The sequence below is a fragment of the Neofelis nebulosa genome, chromosome 8 (assembly GCF_028018385.1).
Source record: "Neofelis nebulosa isolate mNeoNeb1 chromosome 8, mNeoNeb1.pri, whole genome shotgun sequence".
Taxonomy (NCBI): Eukaryota; Metazoa; Chordata; class Mammalia; order Carnivora; family Felidae; genus Neofelis; species Neofelis nebulosa.
Genome location: NC_080789.1, coordinates 95,660,289 through 95,677,276, shown reverse-complemented (window position 1 = coordinate 95,677,276; position 16,988 = coordinate 95,660,289). Strand labels below are relative to the sequence as shown.

The 16,988-nt window shown below is 46.0% G+C and overlaps 1 protein-coding gene across 1 annotated transcript in view; it reads left to right on the top strand.

Annotated features, from left to right (window-relative positions):
* FAM234B (family with sequence similarity 234 member B) overlaps nucleotides 1–16,963 on the top strand; it is a 36,180-nt gene extending 19,217 nt beyond the window's left edge. Inside the window, exons 5-13 of the mRNA XM_058743612.1 lie at nucleotides 218–348; nucleotides 4,216–4,363; nucleotides 4,732–4,873; nucleotides 5,864–6,007; nucleotides 6,171–6,252; nucleotides 9,237–9,392; nucleotides 11,986–12,103; nucleotides 13,666–13,886; nucleotides 14,468–16,963. Coding sequence (XP_058599595.1) covers nucleotides 218–348; nucleotides 4,216–4,363; nucleotides 4,732–4,873; nucleotides 5,864–6,007; nucleotides 6,171–6,252; nucleotides 9,237–9,392; nucleotides 11,986–12,103; nucleotides 13,666–13,886; nucleotides 14,468–14,473 — 1,148 coding nt within the window. The 3' untranslated portion in view covers nucleotides 14,474–16,963. The remainder of the gene's footprint in view (nucleotides 1–217; nucleotides 349–4,215; nucleotides 4,364–4,731; nucleotides 4,874–5,863; nucleotides 6,008–6,170; nucleotides 6,253–9,236; nucleotides 9,393–11,985; nucleotides 12,104–13,665; nucleotides 13,887–14,467) is intronic.
* The last annotated feature ends 25 nt before the right edge of the window (nucleotides 16,964–16,988 follow it).

Below are 16,988 nucleotides of genomic sequence, written 5' to 3'. Positions count from 1 at the left end.
AGTTATCACACAGGTTTATGAGTCAGACACTTGAGGATTTCAGCTTGCACTCCCTGCTCCGTTTGCCCCCTGTAAGATAAAAACTAAAAAAGTAAGGAAGAGCTGCTGTCTGTCGTTTGCCCATTGGGTTTCTCTTGTCTGATCTGGGAGCACGGCGTCTGCCTTTTCCAGAGTCCGCAAGCTGTAAATTGTGATCAGCCTCTTTGCCCTCCCCTAGGGAAAGCCATTTGGACTTTAAACCCAAACTACTTATCCAACGGTACCCTGGCTGCCCCAGGGGTGGTGCTGCCAGACTTGGATGAAGATGGTGTTCGAGATCTGGTAGTCCTGGCCGCTGGGGAATTGCAGGTACGGCCGGTATTAAATGGTCTGTGTTTCTCGTAGGAAACGTTCCAACTTCAGTCAGCTCCTGGTGTTGTTATTATAAATGCTGCTCGAAAGCTTTTTACGAGGGCCGGGGTCTAAGCAAATAGTCTTTGTGAGACTTAATGACTAAATTACGATCATGAACTCGTTTTCCCCGGCAGCCTCATTATGTTCCCGTTGACTGTGACATGGCAGAGCTCTGGAGCCAAATAGGTCTGTGTTTCAGTTCGTGCTCTGCTGTAGCTGTGTGGCCGTGGGCAAGCCATGGGATCCAGGTGGGCCCTGGACATGGGAAGGTTCTGTCTACTCACAGGATAGTTGTGAAAGTTGGAACTAATGTATTTAAGTGCCTAACGTAGTGCCTGTTGGACCATGCGTTTGTGTTGTTAGTTATGTATACTTAATTTTTATTTTACATAAAACAATAAGATAGGCTGATAGCTCATGTACATAAGAGCATGTTGTAAATTGAATAAGTAATAACAACAATGACCTAAGAAAGGATAGCTGTAACGCAGGCTATGATAATACAGACTTTGAGTCTAGTACGTTGGTCCTTAAATTACGCTTCTCAATTCTGCTTTATTGGAGCTGTGGGGTACTGGAACTAGTTATTCTGTGCACAGTTAAAATAATAGTAGTTTTCCCTCCTGATTCACAGGAAAGAATATGTTAATGAACAGATTTATCTCAACTTTAAGCTTTTACTCCTAAAGCTTTTCTTCAAGCTTGTGTCAGAGTTCCTCTAAGTCTTTTTCTCAGACTTCCTATGTGAGTTTGCCAGGAACAATTGGCAGATAACATTTGTGGAAAACTGTGGATGTCGATGATTTTGCTTTATTTGGTAGCATATGTTAATTTTTAGTAGACCTTGTGTTTGCTGCTGTGATTTTTGTAATGCATATGCGTGGAGTATAGTTATAAAATCTGCAAGTGAAATTATTTAGAATAGCGTGAAATCTATCAGCGTTTTATGGTTTTCTGCCAGGAGCACCAGAGACTAACTGAAAGTGCTTCACCAATCACAAGTGTTGAGGAGCACTGCTCTAGGACACCTGGTGATACTTTGTAAGATGAAAACAAAGAAGTTAGGTAAATTTCTGAAGGCTAGCTTGTTTTAAGGGTACTTTCTGTTAGTTTTTCTTCAGCTAGCCAGTTGGTCTCAAAGTAGATTGAACCCAAAACTCAACTATTGTTTACATAACCTTTTTTATTACAGTCATTGTGAATAAAGAGACCAGGGTGTGGGGAAATTTTTGAAGACTATGCCCATCAGGGAGTGATTATCCGAAGGTGCCAAAGTGGAAAGTATGGGGAGTTTCTTTTCAATGGAAGTATGGTTAGCAGAGGCATAGCAAGAAATTGAAAAAGTTTCTGTATCCTGGATAAGTTTAAAAATCTCGGCCTTAATACCCCATTTGGCTTATTAGCCAGAGGTGGTTGACAGGCTAGAGGTTCTGGCTTCTAAGGACCCTCCATAGTGAGGTGGCCTCTATTAGAAGAATTAGCTTCTTGTCTGCTCCAACTCTGTGCTTTTTTTTTTTTTTTTTGTCTTAACCAAACAGCAAAAATGTGTATTGCCCAACTTGTGTCACAGAATTTACTTATTTACACATTCTGCCTGAAAAGTTGATAGATGGTTGATAGATGGTTGATAGATTAAAAAAATCTTAGTGAAGCAATGGGTTTACAGCAGTAGCCTCATCTTTCTACTGACATCTCTTGACCAAGATGCCAGCAACAAAGAACCTGGGAAACTTAAGCTGGTTTACTCTAAGCTACAGTATAGAAGGCTCTCTCTTCTTGAGGAATAGAACATACGAGGTCTATGACTTAGAGTGACTCTGTTCTTAGATCTGGGTTTAGAGTGAGGTGGGCTTGGGACAGTGGGACCTGGTTTGGGGTGAGAGGAACTGATCTGGTCTAGAACAGTTTGGATCTTCTAGGTGGGAAGGGACCTTAAAAGCCATGTGGTGAACCCTCTTCCATTGTGCTATAGTCTGATACGGTATTCTAGACACATTGGCATCCATACTCTCCATGAGTACTCAGGCTAATGGGAATATCACTGATTTGTAAGGCAGTTCATTTCATTTTTGGTCAAGAAAATTCTGTCACATTGGTGAGAATTCTGTTTTCTCATAGCTTCCACTCACTGTTCCAGCTTCAGCCCCACAAAGCTACTCTGAAAGAATCTAATCCTCTTTCTACATGCTTTCATGTAGGCCTATTAGCCCTTAGCCTCGTCCCACTACACCTGCTACTCTAAGGCTACCCCCAATTTCTTATACTGTACTCTGTACAAAATGAAGTCTAGACCCCTCTCTTTCTTGCTTTCTTTTCCTTTGCACTCCATTTTATCCATATCTCTTTTAAAATGTGGTACCCATATCTGAAAACAATATTCTATTTGTGATATAGCCAGTTTTTTTTTTTTTTAAATTTTTTTTTCAACGTTTTTTATTTATTTTTGGGACAGAGAGAGACAGAGCATGAACGGGGGAGGGGCAGAGAGAGAGGGAGACACAGAATCGGAAACAGGCTCCCGGCTCTGAGCCATCAGCCCAGAGCCTGACGCGGGGCTCGAACTCACGGACCGTGAGATCGTGACCTGGCTGAAGTCGGACGCTTAACCGACTGCGCCACCCAGGCGCCCCACGTGATATAGCCAGTTTTACCAGCATAGGGAAATTATTACTTCTTTAGATATAGGCTTTATATTTCTATTAATGCAGCTGAAGATTGCGATAGCCTTTCTAAGATTTAGTTTTTGTTTATAATCCGTTAAAGCACCCACACCTTTTACTTAATCAACTCATTAGTGGCCCCATTTCTTCTTTCAGATTTTGACCCATCTTCCAAGCCTAAGACTTCTTTGAATTTTGAGTTTGTCATATAGCATATTAGCTATCACTTTCAGTTCTGTGATAAGCTTGAGATAAGCTATTCATTCAAGTCTTTGATGAGAGTGATTAGTAGCAATGGGATAATGGCAGAGTGCTGTGACATCCCACCAAAAGTCTCCCTCTGGATTGGCATTGACTCTTACTCTAGGTGCACTGAAAACCATATCTTTTTATCTTGTCCAGAAGAATTCGTGATGTTAAACTTCGTCAAAAGCTTTACTTAAGTCAGGATATCACTACAGTCCTCATATTGTAGTGACCGGTGACTCTATTCCTAAAGAAAACCCTTTAGGGCAGGGTTGACAAACTGACCTGCAGGCCAGATTTGGCCCACTGCTTGTTTTTCTAAAGTTTTATTGGAGCACAGTCATGCCTCTTCATTTATTATTATCGATGGCTGCTCTCACACTATGGTGGTTGACTAGTTGCTACAGAAATCATCTGAGTTGCAAAACCTAAAATATCCACCTTTTGACTCTTCACAGGATAGGTTTGCTGATCTCTGCTTGAGGGTTGATAGTGGCCAGGCTAGACATGTAATGTTATGATGGGAGAGACTGCCCGTGTTGATTTTAGTTGGGACCAAATATTACTGGGGATTTCTGGGTATGAGAATAGAGACCCAGCAGTCAGCTGTCCTATACTTAGGTCTCGGCTAGAACTCTGTGCCTCAGAAGACTGTTAATCGGCAACAACCATGCTTCAGAGAAATTGCCTGAGCTACCATGAAGATGCTTTTTGCACATATCTAACAAGGAATGGGACATTGGCTTCATTTTCTTGCTTCCAGGGAAAAAAAGGGAAGCAGGTTTGGCTTTGTGCTGTGCAACGTTGGGAAGTGTTTCTGAACCCTTAGCTAATCAGAGCGCAGTGACTTCTGTAGAAGCTACTTGATTAGGAGACGATATGACATCTATTGACTCCCGTTTTTTTGCTTCTTCAGCCAGATCTGTGTTTTCTGCTGGTGTCTGGCCGGACAGGGAGTCCGGTGGGCCGACCTGTGAAGTACAACATCGTGGGCGTGGGGAATCTGATTGGTCCTCAGGTTTACGTCACCACAAACGGGGCTGTCTATATCCTTTTTGGCTTTGGTAAGAATTAAAGAATTAAGTGTAGTTTCGCTGCTGTTCCCCATCTGTGTGTGTGTGTTAGGCCTCCCTTTTGAGACAATGAAAGCTCGGGAATTGCTGTCACCAGCCCTATTGCCACCTCCTGTCCCAGGGGCCTCTCACTCTCCCCCACCCATTGCGGGTTATTAACTCTGCTTTTCTCAGCTGCCTTCTCCAAAGACTGTGCAGCACCCACTTAATCACTTCTCCAGTCACTCCATGTTGGATATGTACTGGGTGGGCTATATTAGTCCCATCTGATTCGGCTCTGTGTCTCTTGCTCAGATCCTCACCCTGGGAGAGTTCTAGTAAATTCAACTTCTCAGTGTTGGTTCTTCCTGTGGTGCTAGGAAATATCCAAGCTGTCGCCCTGCGGGACATTTTTGTTCAGGCCCAAAATCGAGACAGCTTACCACCTTCTCTGCAGATAGAAGAGCCAGAATGGGAGAAGCGAAGATCTATCAACCTGTCTGAGCTCATTGACATTTACAGGTAGGGCAGATGTCTGACTTTGTCACAGTGAGATCTGAGATCTCATGTGTTATGGAGTCTCCAAGTTTGGTTGGGCTGGTGAATAAGTGGGCAGAAGTTTGGGGGGAAACAGTGCTGCCCTTAATATACCATCTTCTGGTCTGGTGAGTTAGAAACTTTCTTTTCTTGGTAACATAATGTGTTGATAGCTGTGTGTTGGTGATCATGATTTGTGACCACTCTGCACATAGGTTGCAAAGAAGGATATTTGTTTAGGGTTCTGAGGGGATAGGTGAGACTGGGAACCCTTCAGGTAGGGAGACAGATTTATTTAAAAGACCTGCTTGTAAAACTGTGCTGAAGCATCTGCCCTACTCTTCTTCTGTGTTTTTCTCTTAGTTAAAAACTCATTTTGGCAGAAGCAAGGCTAGCATCCATGAAATCTTATTTTTTATTTTTGTTTATTTCTTAATCCAAAGCATGCCATTTTCTGGATTTTACCCATTTAACCCCAGGCCTGGATGGTAATTGTCTTCATTCTTTTCTGTCAGAAGTTTCAAATCATTTTCTAGCATTTTCTCTGGCAGTATCACATTGTTTCAGTCAGTTTGGCAGTTGTTAAATAGAATCGTCCCAGTTGTCCAGACAGAGAAATAATTTGATGCAGTGTCAAGTGAGTTGCTGTCCAAGCTTAGTGACAGTTTCAGGCCTCCTGTCCAGGTTTCCATCCGCCTTCCTTGCCATTATCCTTGGCTCTGTTATCTTTCCCAGGGCGTCTAACATCAGAGATATGGCTCTGCAGCGCTTCTCCTGGGAGTTCCTTTTGAACTTGCATGAATTCTCTAGGGATGTTTGGTTTCTAAACTGAGATTCCCTGGAATGACAGAGTGCCCACCTGATGAGATAATGGTGGGAGATGAATACAAGAGTACCAAGACCAGAAACCCAAGCTGGTGGGTTGGGAATCTCATCCCAGCTGGAGGCTAACTGTTGGGCTCTTGTTTAATTCAGTGATGGTGTCGAGCTACTCCAGATGGTGAAGGCACCTGATTCCAACTGCAGCAACCTCCTGATTACAGCCAGGCAAGGCCTTGTCCTGCTGCGGGGGCAGAATCTGACACCTTCCTGGACATTGAGCCTGCAAGGCCTGCACAGGTTTGCAGCGTGTTCCTCTGTGTGTTTGCCGTTCTGATCCGCTTTCCCGTGTGTCAAAATTCCTCAGAACAATCGCTTGATATGTGGGGCAATGCAGGAGAAGAGAATTCCTTGTTTTCCTCCTCTTCTTATTCACCACTGATCACTGTGTTCTCATTTGCAGCCAGCCTACTCCTGGGTATTTCACTGATGATCAGACGTTAGACTTCCTTCTACAGATACAGGATGGAGTTGGGATGAAAAAGGTAAAACTTTGGGACTCAAATCAATTGAAACATATATAAGGTATATATGTTGTGTCCAGCCATATGCTAGGCCCTGTGAGAAATAAAAAGAACCTAAAATTTGGTCCCTTCCTTCAGAGAACTCAAACTCTGGCTGATGGATAAAATGAAAACTCACAATTCGGTGCTACAATCTATAGCATTGGAAGCCTGTCTAGCTAACTTCCTTCCTGTACATGAGTTCCCACTTCTGGATTCTTTTTTTTCCTTTTTTAAAAAAAAATTTTTTTAGTGTTTATTTGTTTTTGAGAGACAGAGACAGCGTGAGCAGGCAAGGGGCAGAGAGAGAGGGAGATACAGAATCTGAAGCAGGCTCCAGGCTCTGAGCTGTCAGCACAGAGGCTGAAGTGAGGCTCGAACTCACAAACCACGAGATCTTGACCTGAGCTGAAGTCGGATGCTTAACTGACTGAGCCACCCAGGTGCTGCCCGCCTCCCCGCCGCCCTCCCCACCCCCCTTTCTGGATTCTTTTTTTTTTTTTTTTTTTTTTAATTTTTTTTTTTTCAACGGTTTTAATTTATTTTTGGGACAGAGAGAGACAGAGCATGAATGGGGGAGGGGCAGAGAGAGAGGGAGACACAGAATCGGAAACAGGCTCCAGGCTCCGAGCCATCAGCCCAGAGCCTGACGCGGGGCTCGAACTCACGGACCGCGAGATCGTGACCTGGCTGAAGTCGGACGCTTAACCGACTGCGCCACCCAGGTGCCCCCCCTTTCTGGATTCTTAACTCACAGTTAGGCAATAGGAACCTTCTGAAGTCTCTTGGTGGGGAAAGGCAGGCATAAATGAACTTAGTACTTCAGTACATATCTTCCCAAGATTTCAGAGAAGGCAGGATATCTGGGGTGGTTGGGTTGTTATGAAAGACTTAACAAAGGAGGGAAAGATGATGAGCAGAACCTGGAAAGCTGAACCACATTTATATGAGGAAGGGTGGTTGGGAAGGCTTGTTAGGTTAGAAACACTGACACCAGTGGCCCAGAGACAGAATGGTATGGCATGCTCCATAGGTCTTCCTGATTTTATGTGAGGTTGCATATTATGAGGTTATAATGATTGGATAGACAGTTTTCATTCTTATTACCGGGAGAATTAGAATTTTTAAAATTTCTTTTTTATAACTGACCAATCTTTTCAGTTTATCTTTACTGTAACATATATATTTATATATTATGCCCTGTTCCCTGTGAGCAAACACAACACTTAATCATCTCCTCTAATATCTGCCAAGTTCCGTGCCAGATGCCCAGATGATGTCTGTGGAGGCACAGCAGTAATGAAGACAAGGTCCTGGTTTTGTGTAGTTCATAGTCTTTGGGGTGCCTGTATGCACACAGCCCTACCACATCATGGTGGGTAGGTAAAGGAGGTCTGCCCAATGCCATGGGGGATGTGGGGAGCAGATAGAGTACAGGGAGTCAAGAGGTGCTTCATGTTGGTTGCAGGTGAGATGTTCAAATCATGAAAGCAGGGAAGTGGTTTGCTGGGTCGGTATATAAGGGTAAGCCAAGGGGCATTTCCTCCAGAGAGATCAGAGTGAGCTCAGCTGATGATGGGGAGCCCTGAAAAGCAAGGCTGCAGAATTTAGGTGACGTATTGGAGACAGTAGGGTTATTTGGTCATGAGTGGAGGACAGAGCCGATGATGGAAGCATCACTTCAGGGAGCAGTTCCAGCAGTGCTGTCCAGGAAGGAAGATTTCAGGTAGAGATTGGAATTTTCATGGGCATTCCAGCGGGATTAAGGGAGAAGGGGATATGTTGCTTGCTTAAGAGCTGAGATGCTGAGGGTTTGGACCTGGAATTTAATCCTGGCTCCACTACTTGCTAGTGACCTTGGGTGAATTACATAATCTCACCCAACTGCAGATTCTACATCGCTTTATAAGGTGGGAGTATCACCTATCTTCATAGGGTTATTATGACAGCTAAATAATATGTGTGACTGGATAAAATTTTTTAGTGTGGTGTCTCAAGACTTTTCTCCTCAGACTGCCGGAGGGAATCTTGAACTGCTGGCTCAGGGGAGTTTGTCCCTCTGTGTGGTTCCAGGACCTTCCATGAGGCAGAGTCCGAGCACGGACAAAGAAGGGTAGGACCCAGAGGCTGGAAGAACAGGGAAGTGATTGTTGCCAGAGCTATAGTCCTTCCGTTTATGCAACAAAGACCCTTGAGGAGAAGGGCCATAAAGACAGGGGCTAGAGGTGGATGGGGAGTTTCTTGTGGATTTTGGCCGAGAAGAGGCTCTAAAACTGTGAGGTATGAGGTATTTGGGGTGAAAAGGAGATAGCAGTGTGTCAGGGATGATGAGTTCAGGCCCCTTAATTGTCCTTTGAGAGACGCAGCTGAGGAGTAAATCTAAGTAAACTAAGTGAATCTCTTAGTTTATGTGTTCATCTGTTTAGATGTGCTCTTTTGAATTTGAGACCACCCTGGGGCTGAGCTACATGTGTCGTGACATCATCAAACCCAGAAAGCTTTTAGCACAGCCCATAGGACTTACGTCCACTTAGTCATTGTTCCCTAAAGTGGTGGCTGCAGTGGCGGGAGGGAAGGAGCGGGAGGAGGTGCTCCCCTCCAAGGGCCGCTCTCTGTCGGAGCACTGTCACAGACCCTGAACAATCTGAGTCCCTTCCTGTCCCGGGCCTCCCACCCTCTCACCCTGAGAATGAGAGGTGGATCAGATGATTAACATCTCCTTCCCACTGGAGAATTCTACAATCCTTTAAACTCTACAAAATGGAGACAACGGCTGCTGAAAAGTGGGGCTTGGTCCCTAGGCCTTATATAATGCTCTCCGAACACCCAGTTTGTTCACATGTAATAAGCTCAACCTGTTAATACATGTGTTATTTGGATCTCTGCGGGTTTTCTTTGCTCTGTGTGTTTTCTTGGCCTGCTGCCTTTCTGGAGACGGGCTGTACTCACAGGCTCCTCTTCTGCAGATGATGGTGGTGGATGGGGACTCGGGCTCTGTTACCTGGACCTACAACGCTCCCTGCCACATGAAGGAAACGCCAACCACCTCGGCGGTTACTTCAGATCAGAAGTCTGTCTTCCTCTTCTGGGCCGAGGGGATGTCGGCGGTATCTCCCAGTTCTGTAAGTGGGCCTGGGGGGTGGGGGCCTTTGTCACTTGGTGAGGTGATATTTGCTCTGCTGGGCTGATTGGGCCTGCGGGGGTCCATGGAGCCGCCATGCTTCCAGGGGGCAGGGGTGGATCACAGCAGCACTGGAGCAGGCAGGGCAAGACCCTGCTTCCTCCTGAGCGCTGCTTGCCCTGGCCTTCCTCTCGGCCGAGCATTGTGCAAGCCGACAGCCCCTGGCTGCTGGCTGCTGACAATGGGAGGCTAGATAAAGGATAGATCTTCTAAAGCCACAAGGTCCAGATTTCCAGATGATCCATCTGTGCCACAGTCGAAGAGAACTAACTGTGACTGGTGTGGAATGGGCAGAGGAGGTCTCATGGAGGGTGAGGCTGGGCTTTGAGGCGAATAAATGGAGCCTGCAGAAACGGTGTGGGGCTGGGATGGCAAGCAGTTGGAGAGGATGACGAGGCTGAGGCTGAGGTTGAGAGTTTACCCGGGGGAAGTGTGGGAGAGAGGGTCCTATGCCCAGAAGGCAGATTTTGGAATGTGTTAAGTGCTATACACAGCATTTCAGTGGGGCTGATGAGGCAGGGTGCCACCTGTATTAGGTGCTTGGGAGTTTTTGGTAACACCCATTCTGAATGAGTTCAGTTAAACACATCTTGACCAGCACTCACTCTGCGCCAGATGCCGTGTTCTCTGTAGGGACCTAAGGATAGCCTGGAAAGAGTGCTGGTCCTCTAGAGGAGAAGGCAGATGGTCCCCAGATGAGGGGGGGACCCCAAAGGATGAAGAGTCCTGAGTTCATCAACCGTGCACTCTTGGACGAGCCACCTCACTTTTCTGAGCCTCATGCTCTTTATCTGTTAGTGAAGATGCTAATATGTTCCCCCAGTTTGAGGATCAGATTTACTCAAAATCTAGGTTTTAGTCCTAATTCTGTTCTTCCCCAACGTGTGCCCACGGATAGTTTGCCTAACATTTTAAACTTCCCGGTTTCCTCATTTAATAAAATGAGGGGATTGGAGCAAGTGACTCTCAAATGTAAGTGTCTATAAATAACCACAAAACAAAGGCGTGTCACAAATGCCGCAAAGGAAGCACAAATAAGAGGTTTAGGTGGAAGCACAAAAGGAGAGGATATTAATTTTGTCTGGGGCAGTTAGAGAGCTTTTTGTGAAAGGGGTGGCATTTAGGTGTGGGACCTAAGGCTGAGAATTGTATTAATGCATGGAAATGGGCTGCAGGGATTGTTAGACAGTCTAAGGAGGAAATAGGTTGGCAGAGGTTAGAGAGGGCAAGGGCAGTAGAGGTTGCTGAAGCATGGGTGGGCAGGTAAATAATTGTAGGAAGAGGCTGGAAACGGCAGATTTGGATTAAATGCCGTAAGACCTTGGTTTTCAGGCTAGGAATTTGGGCTCCATTCCCTAGGCAGTGAGGAGGGAGTTTGACTCCTTGCTTGTCACGTGGACAGAGCCAGAGGTCTGTCCTCTCAAGCCTGGGCTCCTGAGCGTGTGTGTGGAAAACGCCCTCTTCTGTGTGGTGGTGGGAGCGTGGCTGCAAGCTTCCCGCCTGTGTTTCTCCTCACTCAGTGGACTTCTTTTTTTTTTTTTATTTTTTTATTTTTTTTATTTTTGGGACAGAGAGAGACAGAGCATGAACGGGGGAGGGGCAGAGAGAGAGGGAGACACAGAATCGGAAACAGGCTCCAGGCTCCGAGCCATCAGCCCAGAGCCTGACGCGGGGCTCGAACTCACGGACCGCGAGATCGTGACCTGGCTGAAGTCGGACGCTTAACCGACTGCGCCACCCAGGCGCCCCTCAGTGGACTTCTTATGCTAAGAATATGGGGTTCCACTTCCTCCACTAGCAGAGCCCCAGGATGCTCGCAGGGGAGGGGAGGTCCTCGAGGAGCTTGGTAGAGCAGTCATTTACTAACCTATCCGTGGTATTTTTGTGCATTAACAACCGAATGGCTGCACACGTGCAAGAGTGGAATGTCATCTCTGCGCAAAAGTCACACCGGTAAAGGAAGGGCCAATGTGCATGTCTTCTGCAAAGACCACTGACACTTGGGCCTTGGAATTTTTTTTTTTAATGATTTGCTTCTGTGTGGCCAATGCTCTGTTTATCTCAGGAACTGAGAAGAGTTTTGTGGATTTTAGCTTGACACTTGTAATTGGCTTTACTATCCAGTGAGAGGAGACAGATGTCTTTTCAAACATACATTTTGTCTCCACAAAGCCCCACCTACTGCAAGAGATGACCCGGTGTTGTAATACTCCACGGGCAGAAGACTGGGAGCCGCCCCATCAAACTTCTCTCCTGGGGCATGCACATTTCCGTTCTTTTTTTTCTCATAAGGGAGAGGGCATTTTCCAGCTCTAGTGGTTTGAAGAAATTAGTGGTTAGTCTGTTTTGAGCCCTTTGAAATATGTGGAGTTTTATATGGGAGTTTTTCTCAAACACATGCTTGTATTTGGGGTCAGGTCATAGCATCAGAGAGGAGTGAGTAATCACTGTCCCCTCTGCCCTTTTCGTCTGAGGACCTCACATGTGGGAACGTAGAGTTACCTGCGTTCTTCCTTTTTGCTTCTCATTGTCAGGACGCCATCCCGGGAACTGGGCCACCCAGCCTTCACCACCTCTACCTCCTGCACCCAGCATTCCCCTCTCTTCTTCTCGATCTGGCCAATGCCACGGGCACAGTGACGGCTTCAGAGGGTGAGTCCCAGTGACAGTGGGGACTGCGTGCACAGCGAGGGGAGGAGATGTGTGCCGGCTGTGTGTGTGTGAGGGTACCACCGTCCTACCAGCGGAGGGATGTGTACTTTCAAATGACAGCTGAGCACTCCCATGCATTTTCCCTGGCGTCCTGGTGCCCAGGGCCATGGCCGGAGTGCTCCCTCTGGGAGGAGCACTTGGCTCACAGGCTGAGGACCCAATTCTCTCAATAGGCCTGAAAGCCAAGGGCCAGTGCAGCCCCATGTCCCAGAGGTTCTTGGGGGGATGTGATTCCCACAGCCACTCCTTCAGCAGACATTCACTGAGCATCACCTGTATGTCAGGCATCGTGCCAGGTGCTAGGAATACAAATAAGACTGGTTTCACGACCCTCCAAGAGCTTAGGATTTAGAATTAACTGTGAGGGATATGATGGAGATAGCATGTTGTCTCCAGGATATTGGTTTAGGATCAGTGGGAGGCTTTCTTTTGACTAGTACAAGTAAACATGCCCATTGCGTAGAAGTGGCTGCCAAGAGAAAAATCAAAGGAAAAAGAAAAAAAAAAATTTGCCAGAATCTGACCACTCATAATTGCTATTAACATTTTAGAAGTATTCCTCAGCTTTATATATGTATGTAAATAATACCATACAGCAAAATCTGGATCCTGTATTGGAGTCCTGTAATTCAGGTGGTCAAAGCTCTGGAAACTCAGCCGCTGCCACCTCCTGGTCTGGAAGTGTCTGATGGTGTCCTCCACCGACATCCTTTGCCTCTCTCTGGCCTAAGCGAGTCTGTAGTCCTTGCTGTGGGTATTGTGGAGAGGAAGACCAGACTGGCCCCTTTTCCTTTACTTCTGTGTTCTCTTGCCATTCACAGACTGGCTCACTGTGCACAAACTCATTTGCCTTGAAGTTAAAGCCAATGATTGTGGCTCTCAGTTTGTTGAGATACATCGGGAAGAACACCTGATCTGGAACTTGCAGGCATACTGGCCTGCTGGCTGTGTGTGTGGTGGGGGGCCGGGGTGGGGGAGAATCCTGTGATTGGATCTAAATGAGCCATTTCTCAATATTAGCATCAAATATTATTCAGTGAGGGCTAAATGATGGTGATTAAGAATCCAGACCATTTTTATGATCCCTGTTTTAAGGATGAGGCCAAATAAACACTGGGAGGCACATAGCTTCTGTGACCATGCACTGACAGTCCAGGAATTCTCAGAAGTTCTGGTTTGTCGTGCTCACTTTTTTACCAAATTGTCACCAGAGTTGGCATATCCTCATTTCCTGATTTGGGGTTTTCTTGGAAACAGCTTCAGAGAAGGAAAGGTTCAGAGACCGAGAGGAATGTGCTGGTTTGCCGGCCACCAGTCATTCCCACTGTGCACCCACTGCCTAGCTCAGTGCCCTGCATTTGTTAGGTGCTCAATAAACTTTGTGTATGAATTAATGGAAGAGTAAATGAATGAATGAATCTAGCTGCTGAACCGAGCCACTCTCCTGTTAGCAGAAGTTTTTGGTCTTTGTGTTAATTGCTCTTGTTTTTGTCCTTCCTCAGTTGGAATTAACGACCTCTGGAAAGATGCCTTTTATGTTACCAGGACAACAGGCCCCAGCTCTGAAGGCCACCCAGCACCCCTGGTGGTCAGCAAGCTCAGTCTACGGTGGGCGCTGATGGAAGGCCAGGTGGTCCAACTCGAGGATACCACCCCCAAAATTGGCCGCGGGGAGCTGCGAAGATTCCTCTCTAGGATAAAGTTTGTTGATCTTCCCTACCAGGTGAATCGCTTCTGAAAGAAATACTTGGTTACCACTGAGGGTTTGGGGCAAATACTACCAACTCCGACTTTGTTCTCTAGAAGGTAGGGAGAGTGGGAGTCTTCTTGGGTGCCAAGAACCAGTTGTTTTAGAGCAGCACTCTTTTCTTAGGGTGCTTCATGACCATTCAGAAATACTCAGTTGTTTTTAGCTGGGAATGGTACCATCTCCTTTAGGGGACATTTGGAAATGTGGGCTCATGGTTTTCACCGTCTCAGTGACGGAGGTGGGTGGCTTCTACTTTAATTTTCTGGGTTGGGCCTAGTGGTGCTAACGTCATGCAGTGATTGTGGTGGTTACTCCGGAGGATTATCTTGCTCAAAATGCTAACCCCCCACCCCTCAAATACTGTGGTCTAGTTCAGTGTTGATGAGTTTGTCATGGAAAAAGGTAAAGTCTCTGGACCTTTCCGGAAAGACTTATGAACTACTGGGGCTAGACAAAAGGGCAGAAAAGTAGAGGAATAGCCTGACCTTTAGGTTTCCTCCAGTTCTCTACCATGAAAAAAATAAAGTCTCTGATACTTGCGCTCTTGCCCCTAGATATAGTCTGATGGAATCTTCAGTCTCAGAAGAAGTGAGCAGGGTGGTACTCTCTCCCCCCCCATCAGCGCAGAGTCAGTGCTTTGGAGAGAAGGAAGACTTCAACCTCATTTGACCACGTCTGCGCAATTGTTGCAAAGCACTTTGGAAGGCGCATCAGAGTTCTTTGATGACAGCACCATCCATTTGGCTGGGGTATCTGACCTACGTTTTCAGTCCCTGCGTTAACCCCCTCTGGGCACTCTGTGGATAGTATGCAAATGTGAATCTTCCATGTTGTTTTTTGTATGTCTAATTTATAAACTCTTACTGGGAAATTCCAGTGAAGTTCTTCCCCAGAACATTTTGTTTTGCATCATGCCACGCGTGTGTATGTATTAGTATTGTGATGAAATATTTTCTAGGTCTGTTTTAAGCTTCAGGGACCCGGTTTCTTGTCCTTCTGAAATACATCTGGGTTATTTGGTCATCTTGAGACGTCAGGTGCCCTGCCTCCAATATTCAGGGCCACTTGTCATTTCCCTCTGTATTCTCTCACCACCTGTACCTTGGCTTCTTCCCTACTTTAACAGCAGGGAGAAGACTGGCAGTGAGGGGCTGAGGTAGCCATCCAGCACTTTCTTATCATACAGAGCCTCCCTCCTCACACTTTCCATCTCTATATTCTTAGTTACCATAACCACCACCATATTCCTGTCAGAAGGGGAGCCAGAGAAGTATAGTTGGGGACCGACCTCTAACAATGGTATCATGTGGTCTTGATTGTTCTGCCCTGCCCATCATGACCTTTTCACGGCAGTAACGTCAGGAGTGCTTGTGCGTGTGTGGTCCTTATGTGTGTGAAGTCAGGAACGATTGAGGTGGGTAGCCTTATCCCTGCCTCATCTCTACTCTGCTTTCTTAGCATCTCCTACGGGGCATCCTCCTTAGCGCCTCTCACTTGCCGAGATATTTTTGCTTTGCTTGCATGACAGCAAAGCTGTTTCTGGATTTTTACTCTTGCTTGAGTCCAGTATGCAACCATTTTGCCTGCACATCTCCTTCCTTGTAGAGCCTTGGAAGCACTGTATTTTGGGAAAATTCCCATGTAAATATTATAACTTTTATAATTAAGTTCTTTGGAATTACTTCCAGTGCTTATTTCTTCCTTCTTCAATACATATGTTACTTCTATTAAGTTTTCTTCTCAACTTCTAGGTCATTGTTTGTATAGCAGAAAATCCCACGTTAGCCGGTGAAGAACTGCTTTTCTTCTTGAATAATTTTGATAGGTCATGCCCGAGTGCAACTCAGGTTCTGTCTTTGCTTGAGCCTTTGTGTTTTTAGCTTGTGTTAATAAAGGGAGTCCAGAAAATTTAGAGATTACAGAAATTTAGGGATCCCAGATTTAAAGGGATGTATATTACTTGCCCACTGGTTGGCATTATGACATAACACGAGTTTGGTAGCACTAGCAGATTGGCCTGCGATGTTTCTTGGAAACCCCCTTGCCATAGTCTCTGAAAGCAAATCTGGTTTCAATACTTTGGGAAGCACGTGTGGGTCCAGCTTGTTGTAAACTTGGGGAAACAATTAATTAGATGAAAACCCAAGAGGATGGGGATGATTCTAGATTCACTTCTAGGGTTTGAATCTACTTGGGTGGAAGAGCCTAGGATCTTGTTTGGCCTAGTAGATAATTCTAAGGACTAATCTATAGTCAACTGAATACCTAAAGCTTGGGTTGTGGTCCTGTGGCCTGGGCTGAGCCATCTATGCCTAAACTTCGTTCTCTACCATGCTGAGGCTCTCTGGGAAGCCAGCCACTTTAGGTAGAGGAATAAAATGCAAGGTCATTTACGGAGGACCTGCTCTGGGGGGATCCTTTTTGGTAGAAGATTGTGTTTATGCTGGGTGAGTCCCAGAACTATGTAAGAGGAAGCTAGGAAAGCATACATCCCTACATTCTTCGTGATGTGTGTACAGACTAACTTAACATAGGCTGTTTTGACTATAATTTTCCCTTTTTGCTAGACACAGTACAAGCTGTCGTCCCTCCTGCAGCCATGCAGAGGGCAGAAATGGTGGCTGAGGACTGAGGAAGCTTCATCTGACCAGCTTGGGTGCTGGTCTGTCAGATAGGCACCCACCCAACCTGACATCTAAGATAGGAAGAGCTCCTCCCTTCCCCCCCACTCACAACATGGGGAGCCGGCAAGGCCAGCATGACTGCCACTTAGGGATAGTAGTGACTTCCGCAAATGCAAGGGGCTTCCTTCGCCCAAGCTTTCCTCCTTGCTATCCTTACAGCCTCTTCGATCCTAGACGGCATCCCCCCATCCCGTAGATGGTCTCTACTCCTCCTTGGCAGTGTGGGATGCTGATACCAACCCCCTTGAATGTGAATTGCTACTTTTATTGCCCATACTACAGAAGAGCCAGCTGGTATATGGTCAGGAAGCACTATTAAAAATGTGAATTGTTGCAGAACAAATAAAAATTATGTGTAGAAACATGCTTGTGTGTTATCCTCATTCTTCTT